The 17,192-nt window shown below is 57.5% G+C and overlaps 5 protein-coding genes across 6 annotated transcripts; 2 read left to right on the forward strand and 3 right to left on the reverse strand.

The window, feature by feature from the left end:
- Window positions 1–883: 883 nt before the first annotated feature.
- Window positions 884–2,071, reverse strand: LOC148093002 (lymphocyte antigen 6G6e-like). Its single transcript, XM_087817079.1, has 3 exons — window positions 2,020–2,071; window positions 1,240–1,365; window positions 884–1,137 (listed from the first exon to the last, which is right to left on the reverse strand). The coding sequence occupies exons 1-3, from the start codon at window positions 2,069–2,071 to the stop codon at window positions 917–919; spliced, it is 399 nt and encodes a 132-aa protein (XP_087673205.1). The 3' UTR covers window positions 884–916.
- A 1,415-nt stretch (window positions 2,072–3,486) lies between these two features.
- LY6G6D (lymphocyte antigen 6 family member G6D) lies at window positions 3,487–5,967 on the forward strand. The gene is made up of 3 exons (XM_016215309.2): window positions 3,487–3,541; window positions 3,640–3,789; window positions 5,268–5,967. Exons 1-3 carry the CDS (start codon window positions 3,487–3,489, stop codon window positions 5,489–5,491), a joined length of 429 nt encoding a protein of 142 aa, XP_016070795.1. The 3' UTR covers window positions 5,492–5,967.
- Window positions 5,968–6,312: 345 nt separating this feature from the next.
- On the reverse strand, window positions 6,313–10,425 carry LY6G6C (lymphocyte antigen 6 family member G6C). Its single transcript, XM_087817290.1, has 3 exons — window positions 9,142–10,425; window positions 7,437–7,547; window positions 6,313–6,982 (listed from the first exon to the last, which is right to left on the reverse strand). Exons 1-3 carry the CDS (start codon window positions 9,338–9,340, stop codon window positions 6,768–6,770), a joined length of 525 nt encoding a protein of 174 aa, XP_087673416.1. The 5' UTR covers window positions 9,341–10,425; the 3' UTR covers window positions 6,313–6,767.
- An 86-nt stretch (window positions 10,426–10,511) lies between these two features.
- MPIG6B (megakaryocyte and platelet inhibitory receptor G6b) lies at window positions 10,512–13,663 on the forward strand. The gene is made up of 6 exons (XM_087817291.1): window positions 10,512–10,572; window positions 10,763–11,110; window positions 11,255–11,345; window positions 11,651–11,685; window positions 11,816–11,895; window positions 12,022–13,663. Exons 1-6 carry the CDS (start codon window positions 10,512–10,514, stop codon window positions 12,124–12,126), a joined length of 720 nt encoding a protein of 239 aa, XP_087673417.1. The 3' UTR covers window positions 12,127–13,663.
- A 347-nt stretch (window positions 13,664–14,010) lies between these two features.
- Window positions 14,011–16,999, reverse strand: DDAH2 (DDAH family member 2, ADMA-independent). Of its 2 annotated transcripts, XM_087817289.1 has the most exons (7): window positions 16,781–16,993; window positions 15,640–16,001; window positions 15,451–15,550; window positions 15,271–15,344; window positions 15,049–15,168; window positions 14,426–14,575; window positions 14,032–14,240 (listed from the first exon to the last, which is right to left on the reverse strand). In XM_087817289.1, the coding sequence occupies exons 2-7, from the start codon at window positions 15,934–15,936 to the stop codon at window positions 14,124–14,126; spliced, it is 858 nt and encodes a 285-aa protein (XP_087673415.1). In that variant the 5' UTR covers window positions 15,937–16,001; window positions 16,781–16,993; the 3' UTR covers window positions 14,032–14,123. The 2 variants fall into 2 exon arrangements, with proteins under 2 accessions (XP_016070850.1, XP_087673415.1); XM_016215364.2 differs by lacking the exon at window positions 15,049–15,168 and having other exon boundaries at window positions 14,011–14,240; window positions 16,781–16,999.
- Window positions 17,000–17,192: the final 193 nt, after the last annotated feature.

Below are 17,192 nucleotides of genomic sequence, written 5' to 3' on the forward strand. Positions count from 1 at the left end.
CAGGCTCCCTTTTGTGTTATCTGCATGAGCTTAGGCCTCGCTGGAGGAAAGCTTTCTTGGAGTCTCATCTAAACCCTCCACTCTGCCATGGCTTCAGCTAAGCTATTGACACGAATGACACTGATGAGAGCCAGGTGAAAGTTATGGTTCAGCCTGGCTGGCGTGGCTCAGTGGCTGAGCATCGACCTATGATCCAGAAGATCGCGGTTCAATTCCCAGTCGGGGAACATGCCCAGTTGTGTGCAGGAGGCAGCCGATCAATGATTCTCTCATTATTGATGTATCTCTCTCTCTCTCTCCCTCTTCCTCTCCCTTCCTCTCTCTGAAATCAATAAAGACATATAAAAAATTTTTAAAAAGTTATGGTTGAGGCTCCAGCACGCAGCACAACCCACCAAACAGCGACAGTTTGCTTTTAGAGAACACACACACACACACACACACACACAGAGCAGTGTTACCAGACCCCCAGATAGCCCTTTATTAAATTTACCCTTCATAGTTCCCCAAGCCCTCCTTCTAAGTTCCTCACCTACCAAATTAACCTTCCCTAGCAAAACTCCCCTCTTCTCCACACATGGTGCCTCTTTCATCCCCTTGCCTGGAACCCACAGCTCCATCAAACACCTGCCTTGCCAGAGACCTGGGGCTGAAGGAGGGCATCAGCATCAGGCATCTAGAAAAGACAAAAGACACAGGACAGGTGTTTTTTATGAGGCTGGGCTCTGGGCAGGCTGCTGTAAGGGGCTGGAGCAGTGCCCATAGGAATCAGGTCTTGGAATGAGTCTGCAAAGGGATCTGAGGCTTCTACAAAATCAGGTTCTTGGCCATATCACAAAAGTGTTTGGGCAGGTGTTTCCAGAGCTGTGGTGATGGTGGAGGAGTCCTGGGTTAAGAGCTGCAGATCGGAGTGAGACTAGAGGAGGAGATGACCTCCCCAGGTAAAGCTGGCCATGAGAAGCAGGGTGGTGAGGAGGGCGCTGGAGGGCCACTGCAGCCTGATGGCCACATTGCACAAGTCCTGGTCGCAGCAGAGGTGCCGCAGAGTGTAGGGGTGTGACCAGTAGGTGGCGTTGCCGGGCAGAAGGCACTGTGCTCTTGGGAGGCAGCCTCTCCGCTGGATGATCTCGCTCTGCCCTGTGGGACAAAGGGGGTCTGCTGAGGCAGGCGCAGCAGGAAAGGCAGGGCAGGTGGAAGCAGGGAACGGCCTGGATTAGGGCCACTGGGCCAGAGCCCTACCTGAGGTGCCAGTACTGATGCCACAAGCTTCATCATCCTGACACTCAGTGGGAACGGGGTAGCAGGGTTTTGCAAAGCTGCAGGTGTAACAGTGGAGCCGCCCCTGGGCAGGGGAAGTGGTGAGACCTGTGAGGTTGGTGGAGATCGTGAGGGCGGGAGGGGCGGCAGCAGGCCAGGTGAGAGACAGCCAAGATCCTGCGGGCTGGGGCAGGGACGCAGGGAGGCAACACACGGAGTGAGGAGAGGGGAGCACTGGCACGGAGCGAGAGGGGCAGGCAGAAGCAGGAAAGAGACGCAGAGAAGGCAGGGAGACAGGAAAAGAGAAAGACACAGAGGCGGGAGGGATACAGCGATTGTGAGAGGCACAGACGCGAACAGAAGCCAAGAGAATCAGAGACCAACTTAGAGAATGACAGAAGCCAGCGTTACGGGAGGCGGCGATGAAGAAGTTAAGCAGATGGTGCCGGAGACAGATGAGAAAATTGGAACTGACATTTCCCAAGGGGCCCAGCAAAGAAGCGAGAGGTGAGATAGGGACAGGGGAGACAGAGGCTTGTCAAGATGCCAGGAGGAAGACAGCCATTCTCCAGTGCGTCCATAAGGAACTTTACCACGCTGGCCTGAGGCGTACCCAGCAGGTCTTCTTTCTAAAGCTCTCACAACTCTCTTCTTGGCATCTCTCAGACCCCTCTGCCCCCCAGCCCTCAGTGTTTTCCATGACCCCCTGCCCTAGCCACCCACCCCAGCCCGCTGCCCCAGAGTATCCCCAACCCCCCTTACCCGGTGCCCCGCAGAAGAACACGATGCAGAGGAAGGTGGTGGAGGTGCCCATGGCTGGATCCAGGGCGCAGGAGCCCAGGGGAAAGTGACCTGCCCCTGAGTTCCCCAGGCTGGAGAGTAGAAGCATCTGAGTGAGACAGGGAGGGACCAGTAAACAAACACACCTAGGGAGTGAACCTGGAGGTTGGGAGTGGGGAGCAGAACCAGGCCAGATTCACCAGCCTCATCAGCAGGGGCCCTGGCCCTCTGTTCCCACACCCCACAACTCCTTGCCCCCTACTGAAGTATGCTCTTGTCGTTAGGGTCATCTCTGTTCTCTCAGCTACGTCTGAGCTCCAAAGTTGTGTCTGTCACCTTGCCTCCTACTCCTCTCCCTTCCCAACCCTTGTCTCAAGCTGTTCTCTGCTCTCTCAACTCTGCTCTATGTCTCAGCTTTCTCTTTTCCCCTTCGGTGCATTTAAAGCTCTCAGTGTCACCCTCCAAACAGCCCTGGCCCAGATCCACTTGAGTGTGGAATCAACAACACCCCCTCCACCCCCCACCACAAAACCCAGCTGCTTAAGGAAGGGCCTCACGCAACTTCAGATGCCTTTGATCACCCCAAGCCCCAACATCCCTACCCCATAATCATCTCTCCCAGCTTTACTACCTGGGAGGAAAGAATTAGTTATACTCGGGGTCAGAGGGTCGGATGTGTTTCCACTGGGGCAGGTCAGCGTGGGGAGAGGTCATAAAGACTAGGAAGAAATGCAGGAATAAGATTTGGGGGGCAGTAGCAGAGTCTGGAAGACAGGGGTTAAAGAGCCTGGGGAGGAGGACAGCCACATCTGGAGCGTGGGGCAGGAATATCCCAGGAGAACAGGATGGGTGGGGCAGACAGAGGAGGCACATCTCTCACAGAACAGCAGCGTCCTCACTTCTTGTCTCTGGACCTCTTTAAGCTCTCGAAGGTCACTGAAGACCCCAAGAGCCTTTCTTAGTGATTATATTAACATTTACCCTATTAGAAATCAAAACATAACATTTAAAATAGTTTCACTTAAACATTAAAATAACAAACCTACTACATGTAAACAAAACATATTTTTGTGAAAAAAACCTTCTTTCCCAACAAAGATGGCTGGGTTTTCATATTTACTTCCACATTCAATCTGTTGGGATATGCTGGTCTGGTTGGTGTGTATGAGGAAAATAGGATCACACACAGGTATGTGGTAGGAAAAAGAAGACCATTGAGGACCCTCTGAAAGGGCCTCAGAATTGCTGCTAAGGATGGAGGAGCTTAAGGACTCTAGAGGATGCTGAGAGCATTCTCCCGTGGGGGCTCCTCCCTGTCCCCGCTGGGGCCCCAGTGCCTCCCTTTTTATTGCCCTATAAAGCCCAGGGGAAGGGGGATATAAGGCTGGCAGAGCAGGGCCAGGGAAGGGGCCGTGGGAGAGAGAGACGCCACTGACCCAGGAAGACACAATGAACCCCCTCTTTGTAGGGCTGCTGCTCGGCACCTTCCCAGAGGCCATCTTGGGTAAGAAGGCAGCCAAGGCCCCTGTCACTCAAGCCGGTCCCCCTCCGCCAGCCGGCCTCCCTGAGAGCCCAGGTCCAGCACCTCCTCTCTCCTGCCAGGACACTGCATGCCGTGCTGTGACTACAGTGGCAGAGGCCCCAGCAGCTCCTGCAAAGAGACTGAGACCACCTGTGGTGAGGGCGAAGGCTGTGGCTTCCTGGAGGTCCAACCCCAACCCGGCCTGGGGCAGAGCAAGCTGTCTGGGAACCGTGAGTGCTCAGTTTCTCCCTCTTCCCCAGCCCTTTCCTGCTTCCAGAACCTTCCAGGATCAGGCTGGGTCTGGGCAGACAGTGCCAGTGGCAGAGAGCTCTCTGTAGCCCCCTCTGTGGTTCCTGGCACTGAGCCCTTCAGGAGCCCCTGTCTGCTGTCTGTGTGGCCCCCCCACCCCATCTTTGCTCTCCAGAATCTCACAGGCCCACTCACTCACACATGGTTGAAAAATCTCGGTCCCTTGAAAGCAGGAACCAGAATATTAAACCGAACTTTCGGGCATCAGCTAAGGACCAGGGAGTTTTAATTTTTATTTTAAAATAATTTTGGATTGACAAAAGAGTTGTAAATATAATACAGAGAATTCCTGTATATCCTTCACCCAGCTTCCTCTGTTAGCACATGGGGATTAGAGGTGTAGACCCTCGGCTCGGTCGAAAATCTGGGTATACCTTTTGACTCCCCCAAAACTTAACTATAGTCATCCTTGTTATCCGAGGGGGATTGGTTTCAGTACACCACCCCCGCCCCCTTGCAGATACCAAAACACCCCACGCTCAAGTACCCTATATAAAAGGGCAGTTGGCTCTCTGCCTCCACAGATTCCCAACTGTGGACCGCAAATTCTGTGTGTGTTTTTGTTTTTTAAATCCTCACCTGAGAATATTTTTTCCATTGCTTTTCAGAAAGACTGGGCGCGAGAGAGAAACATCGATGTGAGAGAGACACATCGGTTGGTTACCTCCTGCACACACCCAGGGGACTGGGCCTGCAACCCGGGTACATGCCCTTGGCTGGACCTTGCGGTCCACTGGCCGACACTCTAACCACTGAGCCAAACCAACTAGGGCTGAAAATACTGTTTTCAGTCTGCAGTTGGTTGAATCTGCAGATGTGAAACCCAGAAAAGGAGGGCCAACTGTATATTTTTCAGGGGAAGATCTTTGTATAAGTGGGCCCACACAGTGTAAATCTGTGTTGTTCAAGGGCCAACTGCACAATTAGCAGAATCAGAAAGTAACATTGGTATAATGCTGCTAACTGATCTGCAGACTATATTCAACTTAGCCGGTTGTCCCAAGGCCCAAACCAGAAGCCCACGTTGCATTTGGCTCTCGTGTCTTTTTAGCTGCCCCCAATCTGTGACAGTTCTGCGTCTTTATCTTCCATGACCTTGACACTTTTGAAGAGTCCTGGTAAGTTATTTTATAGAATGCCCCTCAATTTGGATTTATCTGGTATTTTCTCACAGTTAGATTGAGCTCAAGCTCTTGGCAAGAACAGCACAGACGTGATGTTGGTCTTCTCCAGGGCATCACGCCAGCGGTTTCACAATGGCAGTGATCACTTTGATCACTTGGTTTTTAGGGAGGTGGTTTTTGAGGGAGCAGAGAGTCCCTTGAAATCACATCTCCTCTGCCCCCGAAGGCAAGTCCTCCAGCCAGGAGGCTAACACCTGTCTCATTTTCTCTCTCAGCTTCAGTGACCCTGCCTCATCACTATCCAGCCTGCGCCGTAACCCACCATTGCCATCAAGTGAAAACAGAGTTGGTGGGAGATGGGACTTACACAGCCCACAGGGACTGCTGCGTCGGAGACCTGTGCAGCAGTGCTGTGGCGAGAGCTGTGACCCCGGCCTGCATCTTGGCTGCAGCAGGCAGTGCCCTGGCCTGGGTCTTGCCAGGGCTGTGGAGAGGGTAATGGGAGTAGAGGATGGGAAAGGAGCAAGGTAATGAAGGAGATCTGAGGTGAGAAGACACACACTCCTCTGTGAGCCATTAAAATCTATCCACCACTCTAGAGCTGACTGGGAATTCCACCTCTCTTTGGTTGATGGGAGGGCTGAAGGAGTCATATCAGGCATTCCGGCTCTAGTTTCAGGCTTATGATGATGCACTCCTTAACCAACCCAACCCCAAAGACAATGGAGAATCTGCCCTAAGTAACTCCTGGACCTTGTTGCTAGGGAGAACCTTCCTTAGCAATGAGGATCGCCCTGGGGAGCAGGCTCTGGGCTGAGTGGGCCTCACCAGAATCAATGAGCCTGGTTGTCTGGCTGGTTCTCCTTTCCCCTACTTACAGCCTGGCTCCCAATAGGACTCTTTTGAATTGAGAAAGGAAATAAATGTAAGCCTGTGATAGAGGCTTTCTCAGTGCCCCACTTAGTAACCACGCCAGGTGAGGCCTCTGACTCTACCCTTGGGGCTGATGCCTGGAAAGAGGGTCCTGGGCCCCATCCCCATGCAACTCTCCTACCCTTTTTGGGGAGCCCTCAAACCAGGCTGCACCTCCTTCTTGGCAGTACCTCAAAGGTGTGACCTAAATTTGAGATAAGGATTGTCTCCACACACTGGGACCTGTGTGCCACCCCCAGGTGCTGGGATGATGGAGGCTGGAAAAACCTGTTTCTCAGTTTGCCTCAGCCCAGCGTTCCAGGGAAACTCCCTCAAGGGTTCTTGGGTAAGGGTGGGGGCCGAGAGTGTTATTTTCTGGGAAGGGGCCTCTGACAATAAATGCACGACTTATCAGACACAGGCATTTATTACTCAAAATGGAAAGAGGTGAGCAGGGGGAGGGGGTACAGACAGCAGACAGGGTTTGGGGAATCAGCCCCATACAGTGAGGTCATCAGGTCTTTCCTTGGAGCCTTCACTGGGGTAAGGCCCAGACCCCAATCCCTCCCTAAATAGGGCACAATAGAGTGCAAGAGACGAAGGGGGGGCTCTCCTGGGGGCCAGTGGAGGATCAGGAGTGGTCTAGAGGGAAATGGGAAGGGACCTGAGAAAAGCAGAGAGGAGGGCATGGGGTGGAATGATGGATAGGGAGACCACTGTTAATTAAAGAAATGTGAAGGGTCTGGAGAAATGTTTTTCCGAGCAAAGGAGGCTAGGGAGAGACCATTATGGGAAGCCAGGGGATGTGGAGACACAGGGAGAGAGGCTCAGGCTAAGGCAGGGGGAGGAGGGGCAGCCATGTGTCAGTGCAGCAACCAGAGGCCAAGGCCAGCCAAGGAGGTGAGGAGGACCAGGGCCAGGGCCGGGGTGGGCCGAGGGGCTGGGCTGTTGCAGTTGTCCTTGTTGCAGCAGGTGGTATTATAGGTGAGGCCCAGCTTGTGGCTGGTTTGGTTGAAGGCCTCCCGACAGGGCTCTTCAGGCGTGCCACAGCGAAGGTTGGAGAAAACCCACATCTTGCCTGGGAATAGGAGTGGGCAGTGGTGTTGACTGGGATGGGCACCTGGGGTGCCCGTGTCCACCTCCCCCCATGCATTCACCCAAGCTTCCTTCCTTCCCAACTCTGCCCCAGCTTTTCCCTTCTTTCTCGCCTCAGTCTAATCTTCCTCCTGCACTGCCTCTCACCCCAATCCTGGTCCCATCGTTTGCTGGCCGTGATGCCTGAGGCCTGTTACTGTCTCTTTCTGAGGCTGTTTCCTCAATATAACAACAGCCACATCATAGGGTTGTGATGAACATTAATTGAAAAAATCCATGTAGAGACACAGAATGGGGCTTGGCACGTAATAATTTTTGGCCGAATGTTCTCATTGCTGTCATTCTGTTCCATCTCAGCCTTAACCCCAGCTGGGCCTCAGCCTCAGCAATAGAGTCTCCCACCCACCCCCTGTCCCCACTAAATAAGGGGATATTACCAAGGTACACATTTGTTGTCAGACATTTCTGTCCTTGTTCCAGACGGCAGGACTGCCGGTCCACACAGCCCAGCACAGGGACCTTGTAGCAGGAATGACAGCGAATGTCAGCTGGGAAGACACAAATCAGGCTGAGGTGATGGGGTGTCTGACTTACCTGGGCCTAAGGCAAGCCAAGGGGTAGGGTGGAGAAGATCCCGTGCAGTAAGTGTTCTGACTTGTTTGGTCTGGGAGGGACAGAGCAGGTGAGTGATAGAGAAAAAGTGGAAGTGGGTAAAGGTGGAGTTGTTGCTCTTCGAATGGCCCACACCCTAAATACCTTCCTCCACTCCACTCCATCTGAGGATGAGTCAGGAGGGGCAGAGCTACCAACAACAACACAGGGCTGGGGACAGATGGAAAGTGGGAATTCCATGAGATGGAGGAGGTGGGGAAGAAGGTGAAAGGATTTAGAAGACGTCACAGATAGAGACTTGAAATAGGAAGAAATATTAAAAATAAAAATCATGGCCCAGCAGGGCGTAGCTCAGTGGTTGAGCATCCACCTAGGATCCAGAAGATCATGGTTCGATTCCTGGTCAGGGCACATGCCTGGATTGCGGGCTCGATCCCCAGTTGGGGGCATGCAGGAGGCAGCCGATCAATGACTCTCTCATCATTGATGTTTCTGTCTCTCTCCCTCTCCCTTCCTCTCTCTGAAATCAATAAAGATATATTTTTTAAAAAATCATGGAGGAAACAAATGCAAGAAGTGGTTTGGAACTTGAGGCTAGAAAGAAAGCCACACAAGTCCAGCTTTAGCTATTCACACTTCCCCTCCTGTGCCTGCCCAGAGTGTAGAAAGAAGTACCAGACCTGAACTGAATCCTCTCACCCCAGGAGCTCATTGTCAGAAAGGAATACTATCTGGGGGACAGATCATCAGACTCCCACCTGGGTACAGAAGGTGGCACCTCCAAAATTTCTGCCTCAGCTAATTTAAGGTTTGGGCATGCAAGGTTTGGTGGAGGGATTTGGTCTAAGGGTGGAGAAGCCTGTGACTACACCTCAGTGAAACCTACCTCACCCTGGGGGTAAGCAACCCTGGCATTGCCTCCCTAGAAGGCTGGGGAAGTCTCCCTGGTTCCCTAGGAGGTTCTAAGAAGCCACTGGCACCCACCCTCCAGAAAGCTTATGTCCCTTGGGGTATGCACCCCAGGGAGGAGCAGGGGGAGACTAGGAAAGGCCACTGCTTGAGGGACAGAGCATGAAGTCCCAGATGGAGTAGATGACAGGTGGGTTCCTAGAAGCTCCAAGTTGGATGCCTAGGTTTCTGGGAGAACACCCTACTGAGTGCAGGTGGAGAGAGGAGAAAGCAGGTAAGCTGGATCCTGGAGAGTTTTGTACTGGAGTGGGGCTGGCAGGGGAACTAGATATTAGGGTTTCCAAGAAGGGGGCATCTTGGAGTGGGGAAGGAGGACCTGGAACCCTGGCTGGATAGAAGAGTGGGTCTTGGGGGAGTCTGAAGAATAGAGACATGGGTCCTTGAGAAATGGAGCAAGGACCCTGTCACAGGGAGGCCTGGTTCTGGAGGCACAGGAGGGCTCAGTCAATTGGGGCCGGGGGGGGGGGGGTTGCTAGGAATCCTGAGTAGTGGGTAGTGTAGGGTGGTGGCTATAAAAGTCCTGACTGGGTGAACCAGGTCCTTGGGGCCCCAGGTGCTCACCTGAGACCCAGCAGAACAAAGAAGATAAGGTGAGCAGCAGAAGGCCTTTCATGGTGAGGGTCCTGAGAATGGTAGCAACTGCGGCAGCTGACAGGGTAGATTTCTGGGGATCCAGCTCTGAGAGTTGAGTGGCTATTTTGCAATTTATACTCCCAACAGTCCCTCCCTTCCCTGCCTCTGGTGGCCCCTCCTTCCCCATTTATGCAAGCTCAGTGAGGAAGAGACCAGGGGTGGGGAGGGGCTAAACAGGACTGGGGAGCAGAGTGGAGATGGGAGAGAGAGGTGAGGGAGGCGAGGAGGGATTGCGGTGGGACTGTAGGTGAGACATTTAGGTTCTTGGTTTCAGACCAAGATATTCTTACTGGCCTCCAGCCAACAGCCCTGCTTGCCCAGTCCTCTGTCCTCTGAAGAAGCATCGCCAAAGGCCCCTGTGATGTTACAGTGGCCGTGGTGGTAGCAACTGGCGGTTCCCGGGAAATGGACAGTGGGTGTGGCCCAAGATGACTGCCCGGGGGGCATTGGTAGAGCATGTGGGCAGAGATTTTGGATGGAAAGAGCCAAATTAATCTCAATTCAGCTCCCATTTGGTCTTCCCACCAACCACTGCTCAGCCACAGGATAGGGAGTAGGGTTTGTGATGTCACCAAGGGCCTCTGTGATGGGCGTGTGCTGGGGCTGCCTGCTAAGAAGGGGATGCCTCAAGTCCCCCAAAGGTTCTCAGGACCCAGGCTCCACTTGGGCTTGGCCTCGGCTGCACCAGTCCAGTGAAGGCCACTGAAGTCCTGGGTGCGGGGCGTGTGCATCTACTCCAAAGCGCCTCCCCAATCAAAACCTGCGGGTTTGGGAGGCAGGGTGGCTGGGAGGGACAGCGTGGGCACAGCGGCGTGAGCTAGAAGCTAAAACAAGACTAGATAGTGATGATAACAGCAAGTACTTCGTGTTCCTATGCGTCAGCCATTGTTCTAGGCGTTTTAGGTGTGTGCATTGAGTTCTCACAATCCTCTACAACCTGGTGCTTTTGTAGGTGAGCCAACGGGCCCAGCGAAGTTAAGCCACGCGCCACGGCACGCAGCTAGTCGATGGCGAAGTGGGGGTTTGACCCCAGCTGGGGTCCAGAATTCGGGATGCTCACAGCCGCCGCGCTGCAGGTGTGCAAACACGCGAAAACGCGGTGGGAACGCCCGAGCGCGATGTTCAGGGAGCGTTAGGTGAGGCCTGCGGCTCGACGGCCGGCGTCGCGGGCGGGATCCGGGCGCTGCGGCCCCGCCCCCCTTATCGGAGCCCCCAGACCCGCCGACACGCCCCCTCGCCGCCGTTTCCCTCCGGCGCGCGCCGCCTCCTCTCGCCGCCGCCTCTCGCCGCACCCAGCCATGGCCCTGGCGCTGCACCTGCTGCCGCTGCTGCTGTCGAGGGCTCAGGGGGACCCCGGGAGTAAGCCGCCCCAGGAAAGTCAGTATGAGCGAGGACAGCCCGAGGCGCGGGGCGGGGCGCCGGGGACTGGGGGTGTGGGGGGCCCAGGAAGGGGCGAGAGGAGAGGAGCGGGAAGGAGACGGGACGGCGGGTCTCCTGCGCGGGGCCCGCCCTAACCGGCGCCCCCGCCCCGCCCGCCCGCCTCCCCTAGTTTCCTTGGAAGGCCGCCCAGGGGACCGGGTGAATTTCTCCTGCGTGGGGGTCTCACAACCCACGCGCTGGGCCTGGGCGCCTAGCTTCCCAACCTGCAAGGGCCTGTCCAAAGGACGCCGCCGGATCCTGTGGGCATCTTCGAGCGGGACCCCCACCGTGTCTCCCGTCCAGCCCTTTGTGGGCCGCCTACGAGCCCTGGACCCCGGTATCCGGCGCCTAGAGCTGCTCCTGAGCGCGGGGGACTCGGGCACCTTTATCTGCAGGGGCAGCCACAGGGACGAGAGCCGCACGGTGCTTCGCGTGCTGGGGGACGCGGCCGAGTGCAGGGCGCCGGGGCCCGGCCAGGGTAGGTCGAAGCCCCGCGCACAGCGGCCCTAGCGCGGGCACCCCGGGGGGAGGGGGCCTGGGCTGGGGACTCCGAGCGGGGCAGCTGGCGGCCTGCCCCGCACCCCCGACCGCGGCCTTCACCGCCGCCTCCCACGGTCCCCAGGGTCCGCGCATCCTCAGCTCCTGATCCCGCTGCTGGGCGCCGGGCTGGCGCTGGGGCTCGGGGCGCTGGGCGTGGCCTGGTGGCGGCGCAGGTGAGCGCGCAGGGCCGGCCGGAGGCGCGAAGCGCGGGACCAGAATTTTCCGACAAAAGCTCGATCTGGAGCCCTGGGGTGTGGTTTGAAGAATGGGGGAGGTCAGAACTTGGGGGCGGGGCCACAGGCTGGCGGGTGGAGCCCTGGCTCGGGAAGGAGCGGGAGGCTGGGTCAGGGCGTGGGGCGGGGCCTAAGTTCTGCGGGTCAGAGCCTGCAAGTTGCAGGGTAGCGTTGGCGCGGCCGGGAGCCCGGCTCCAGGGAGACGACACTGATGGCTTTCTGAGAGTATTGTACATCCTTGACAGGCGCTCGCACCCGCTCCGGCCCCGCCCCAGACTTGGTGAGCCTAACTCCACCCCAGTCCCCTCTCCCCGCACATTCCCCACCCTCGCTTCCTGAGTCCGAGCCCTTGCTGGGAGCAGACCAGTTCGCCACCTTCTCTCAGTCCATCTCTGTCCCTTCCCTCATAGCTCCACTGGTGAAAGCCGAGCCGCAGAGACCAGTAAAGGAGGAGGAGCCCAAGACTGCAGGGGACCCGGACCAGGAGTCGGTAAGGGCTTGGGGACCGGGAGGGGACTGGCCAGAATCCGAGAAAAGTGGACCAAGAGAGACAGAGGCCCGGATTGCCGAGGAGTCACACTCCTGAGACACTGCTGCCTTCCTCCCCAACTTTCAGAGCCTACTCTACGCAGACCTGGATCACATGGCCCTCCGAAGGCCCCACCGGTTGTCCCCAGTGGTCCCTGCTGATTCCTCCACCATCTATGCGGTTGTAGTTTGAAGGAAAGCCCTTACTCCAAACATCACAAGCTGGGGCCTCCCAGTTCTCCATAACCACCCTCTCCCTCTCCGACTTTCCCCGGAAAATGAAGGCACCATGGGGTAGAAATGAGCACTAGACTGGGAGTCAGGAGAGCTGGCTTCCAGGCTATCCCTGCTGCCAATCTTGCTCCTTCTGTTACCCCATTTCCTATAACCTCTGTGCCTCCTTTATCACTGGACCTCCACCGTGTCTCCTCTCTAAACCTCATCAAGCCCTGTCTCCCCATCTTACAACATCAGCCACTCCAAGATAGTTGTCTCATCTCTTCCCTCCCCTCCAATCAGGCTCCTCCACCCAGGGGCCTGCACCGCTCTTCCATTTTCTTCTTTGCTCCACGGCCACGAGGTTGCCGGTGGTGTCCTAATGGCCACACCCAGTAGACATTCTTTAGCATTCGCCTGACTTGGCTTTTGATGACTCCCTTCCTTAAGCTGTTTTTGTTAATGCTGATATCTTCCTCCTGGACTCCTTTTCCTGTCTCCCTTCCCCCATGGTATTCCCCACCATTCTAGGTTTGCCCTCTATCTGCCTTCCTCTTCTGGGAAGCTGTTACCACAGTGGCCTTATCCCTTACCTTGGCAAATGACACCCAGAACTCTCTCCAGATCAGATCTCAGACATGGGATTTCCAAACTATCCCTCAGACATCCCTTCCTATCTAGCCCTACACGTTTTGCGCACAGCAAGTCCAAAGCTCATTGTCATCTCCCAAACCTCTCCTGTATTTGCTCTTGATCAACCCTGTTGCCCAAGCCAGAAACTGAGAGTCATGCAGCATCCTTCCTCCCCCACACAATGAACCAAGTCCTGCTATTCTATTTTAACATCACCGTCAAATCTACAGCCTTCTTCGTGTCCAGGGCTGCCACCTGAATGTACTGTCCTCATTTCCCTGGGCTGCCCATAGCCCCACCTCATCCTTCTGCCCTTGCCCTCCTCCCTGAAGCCAGAGAGATCCTTCCCAAATACCAACCTGCTTCTGACAGCCTGTATTTCAGATCTGTAGCATTTCTTTCCTTAACCTTCAGCTCTGGGCCCACGGGCCTTGGCTTTGGGTACAAGGTACTGCAGTATCTTGCCTGCTCTCCAGGCATATCTCTGTCACATCACATGCACACAACACGCCAGCCTTGAAGAAATTCTCCCCCGGCCCCAAGTGCTGTATGCCTTTGTCCAATGCAATTCCTTCTTCATGGATTACCCTTTTCCCTCCTCTCCACTACCTGCCTGGCTAATTATTATTAATCCTCAGGACTCAGTTCAAGCGTAGCCTTCTGGGAAGCCATTCTGACCCTCTTTGCCATCCTGCATACTTTTTGATGCCCTGGGAGTCCTCTTACTTCTCTCATAGCAACAGCCTCCTGTGAATTGTCCCATCACGACCTGTCTTTCACTTTGTAAGAAATGTGAGTTCTCTGATATCAGGAGGCTGACCCTTTTCATATCACTGCTAAGTCTCAGTAAATGAGTGAATAAAAGTTAATATCTCTGCAAACGTCATTTCTTCCTATCAACTAGGGGTGAGCTAGTAATATACCAATCTCTGAATCATCTGAGATTTAGATAAATTCAGCAGGTGATCCACCCATACTCTCTCTCCTCTGCCCTGTACAGGCTTTGCCTGAGCACCTATGACACAGGGCTGGGCAATGATTCAGCAAGTGCCTAATGAGGGTTTGATGAGTGAAAGAGGCCGCCTTCCCAGCATTATCCCCAACGTCAGATTTTAGCCCTGCCCGTCCCTCTGCCCCAGTAAAACAGCAGCCACAGCCCAGTCCGAAAGGTCGGTTCTATTTTATTAGCTCACCCAATGGCTTCTATGCCCCCCCACTATGCCCTCTCCCTATCTTGGGGCCCCCTCCCCACTATTTACCACCCTCTGTCTAACCCTCCTTCCCCCCTTCTACTCCGTATGCTGCCCCACCCCCACCAGCCAAGACCCCAAGGCCACGCCCTCAACTGTGGGGGCGTGTGCTGAGTACCAGGCAGAGGGAGCTGAGCCCACCACCTGCCTTCTCCAGCTCTGAGCAGGACACAGGTACCAGGGTGACCTCGGAGAGCTTCTGCAGTGCCTGCAGGGAGGACATGGGGCGGGGAGGCGGGAGTGAGGCCTTGAGGCCACAGCCACACGCCCCTTGCGGCCAGCTCGGAGCGGTCCCGCCCAGGCTCCCAGAGAAGGTATCCCTCCCTCCCCTCCTCCAAAGGCCTGAGATGCCTTTCTCGGGTGGTGGTGGTTGGAGCTCCTGCCTTCCCGCACCTCCTGGCTGTTGGGCAGGTCCCCCCCTCCACGGTGCAGGAGGAAAGGGGGCACACCAGGCACCCCGGGACGCAGGAAGAGACAGTCAGCGGCTGCATCGTCTGGGAGGGTCAGGGAGGCGTAGGGGTGGTCCGTCAGCACTGCCATCGCCTGGTGTGGAGGAAAGAGGCCGATTCAAGTCTCAGAGCCTCTTCACACTGACCCCGGCTGCCTTCCGCGGCTAAGGGCGGGGGACAGTTACACTGGTGGGCTGATGGTGACACAGCGCCTACTGTGTGTCAGGCACTGTTCTACGCGCTTTAGTCACCTTTGCTAATTTCCTCCGCAAACTCACATGCCGTTCTTCCCACCTGCAACCTCTTCTCCCCTTCTCCAGCCCCCACCCGTCGGCCCCAATCATCCTTCAGATTTTTGGAAGACCCTGTAAATGTAAACCGACCCTGTTCCCTGACCTCCCATCTCCCTGTCCAGCTTCTTGTTTTCTCGCGCGTTTTCACAGACGAACGGCTGGGGGGGGCCCTGGGTGGGGGCCGCGGCGGGGCGGGTCTTCGGGCCTCCAGCCCCGCCTCCCTGGCCCGCGGCCCCGCCCGCGCGCGGCCCCGCCCGCCGAGCCCGCGGCTCACCCTGACCGCCCTCTGGGCCGCGTCGCTGCTCCCCGCCACCACAGTGCGGGGCCCCCCCATGCCGCAGAAACTGCGCAGGTGGAAGGGGCTGGAGACCGGCACCGTGGAGACAGCGAAGTCCTAGGGGTGACGGGGAGGTGCTCAGGGCAGGCAGGGCGAGAACGCCCTCGCCCTGCAAGGCTGCCCCCACCAGCAGCCCCCCTCGCCGGTCCCGCTCCTCACCCGGAACGTGTCCGCCACGATCTCCGCCCCCCGGTGGTTGGTCCACTTGGAGAGGCCTACGAAAAACTCCCGGCCTGAGCCCGGAGGCCGCGGGTTGAGGGTGGGGGCGCGGAAACAGGCCCCGGAGGCCCGGGCCCAAGCCCCGCTCCCGTGCCAGGCAGGGCGGCACCCCGGCCTCACCCGTGAAGAGCACGTCTGTGCCGTCCAGCGTCGCGTTCTCGTCCCCCGTCTCCACGACCCGGAGCCCCAGGTCCTGGAGCGCCTTGCGGACGCCATCCACCTTAGGACGAGAGCGGGGGATGGGGCCGAGAACTCCCACCCCCACTCTCCCCTAAGGCCTCGGCTGTCCAGCCCCCCGCAGGCGCTCACCTCCGGCCTGCGGGCGGGACTCCAGGGCCGCGTGATTAGGGCCGTGTCCCCTTGGATCACCGCGGTGTCGCCGAGCAGCGGTCCCAGCGGCAGCGACTCTTCAGGAGGCAGTTCTAGCAGCTGCAGCCCCAACCGCTGCCTCAGTTTACCCCCCAGCACCCCGTGCTCCCTCTGTGCTTTAGCCAGGTCCAGGGCTGGGAGGCCGGCCCCTGCACCCTCCCCCGACGCCAGGCTCTCCGGGACCCCGCGGATCAGGGCGTGGGAGCAGCGACCCAGCCCCTCCCCCGGCGTCCCCATCCCATCCACACGGACGCCCCTCCGGCGGCGCTGACTTCTGAGTTTCCTCCGTTTACTTCACCTGTCTGGAGAAGAGAGAATGGCGGAGAGACAGAGAAAGAGACATGCAGAGAAGGGCGTAGGAAGGAGGTTAAGAACGCGGGGGTCTTCCTTCCAGACCTTCCTCTGCTGCCCACCCCCCTCCACCCGCACCTTCGCGAGTCTGCTTCTTTACCGGGAGTCCGAGGACCAAGACCAGAATCCCCTAATCTCCAAAAACACCTGTTGCCCCTGCTCGGGGGCTTCGCGAGGTTCCTGCCCGGCGCCCCTCTTGGCAGCCGCTAGGATGCGCTCACTCCCCAAAAATGCAGCGGCCCCGCCCCCTTAACCCTCAGCTGCTCCGCGCCTTGCGGACCCGAAGTGCTGCGAGGGGCGCGCGGGGGCTGCGGGACCGGAGGCAGCTGGGGAAGAGCGCCTGGGGAATGGAAGTCGCGGATCCAAACGAGAAGGGGAGGAGCAAGGACGGCGGAACGGAGCCTAAGGAGTTAAGCATCCTTTCCTCCGCAGCCGGCCACTCGGCTCCCAGCGCGACCCAGCGTAAACCGGCCCGAGTCCCGGAGGACTGGGAGAGGTCTAAAACGACATCTGAGGGGCGGGGAGACGGGGGCGTGGTCCTGGGGAGCGGGCGCCACTCCAGGCTCCAGGACCCGGTCCCTTCTCTCCCTTTCTGTCCTCCCCAAAGTCCACCCCATTCAGCTCCGCACTCAAATGTCGGCCCCCGCGCTCTGATTGGTGCAGGCACGGGCCCGGTACCCCCTTGATCCGGCCGCAACACGGTCCAGCGGACACCTCCCTCTCCACTCACCTCCAGCGCTCACCCCCACTCCTGCCGCTCTGTGATCTTGGCCGGGGTCCCAACCCCCGTGAGGACAGAGTTGGTGGAGAAAAGAGTCCTAGTCTTCAAGCCTCGGGGACTGGAGCTTTGGCTCCGAGGAGCCCCTGGGTAGGCGAGGGCAAGTACTACGGTGGGGCAGGGGCGCGACGGTCTGGCGGCTCCAGGGCATTGTCTAAACGGGACAGGGCGGGGCTCCCCCAGGCCACGCCCATTCCGCCCCGCTACGCCGCGCCCACTCCACCAGGACCGTGCGCCCCCCCTTTCCTGAACTTGGCCCCGCCCGTCGCGAGAAGCCCCGGCCCACCCAGATATGGCCGCCCCTTTAGGCTGGGTGGCAAATGCGACATGGACCCACCAGACAGCGCGACGATGGATTGGCAGT

Source organism: Miniopterus natalensis, chromosome 5 (assembly GCF_054644295.1).
Source record: "Miniopterus natalensis isolate mMinNat1 chromosome 5, mMinNat1.hap1, whole genome shotgun sequence".
In the NCBI taxonomy this organism is placed as follows: Eukaryota; Metazoa; Chordata; class Mammalia; order Chiroptera; family Miniopteridae; genus Miniopterus; species Miniopterus natalensis.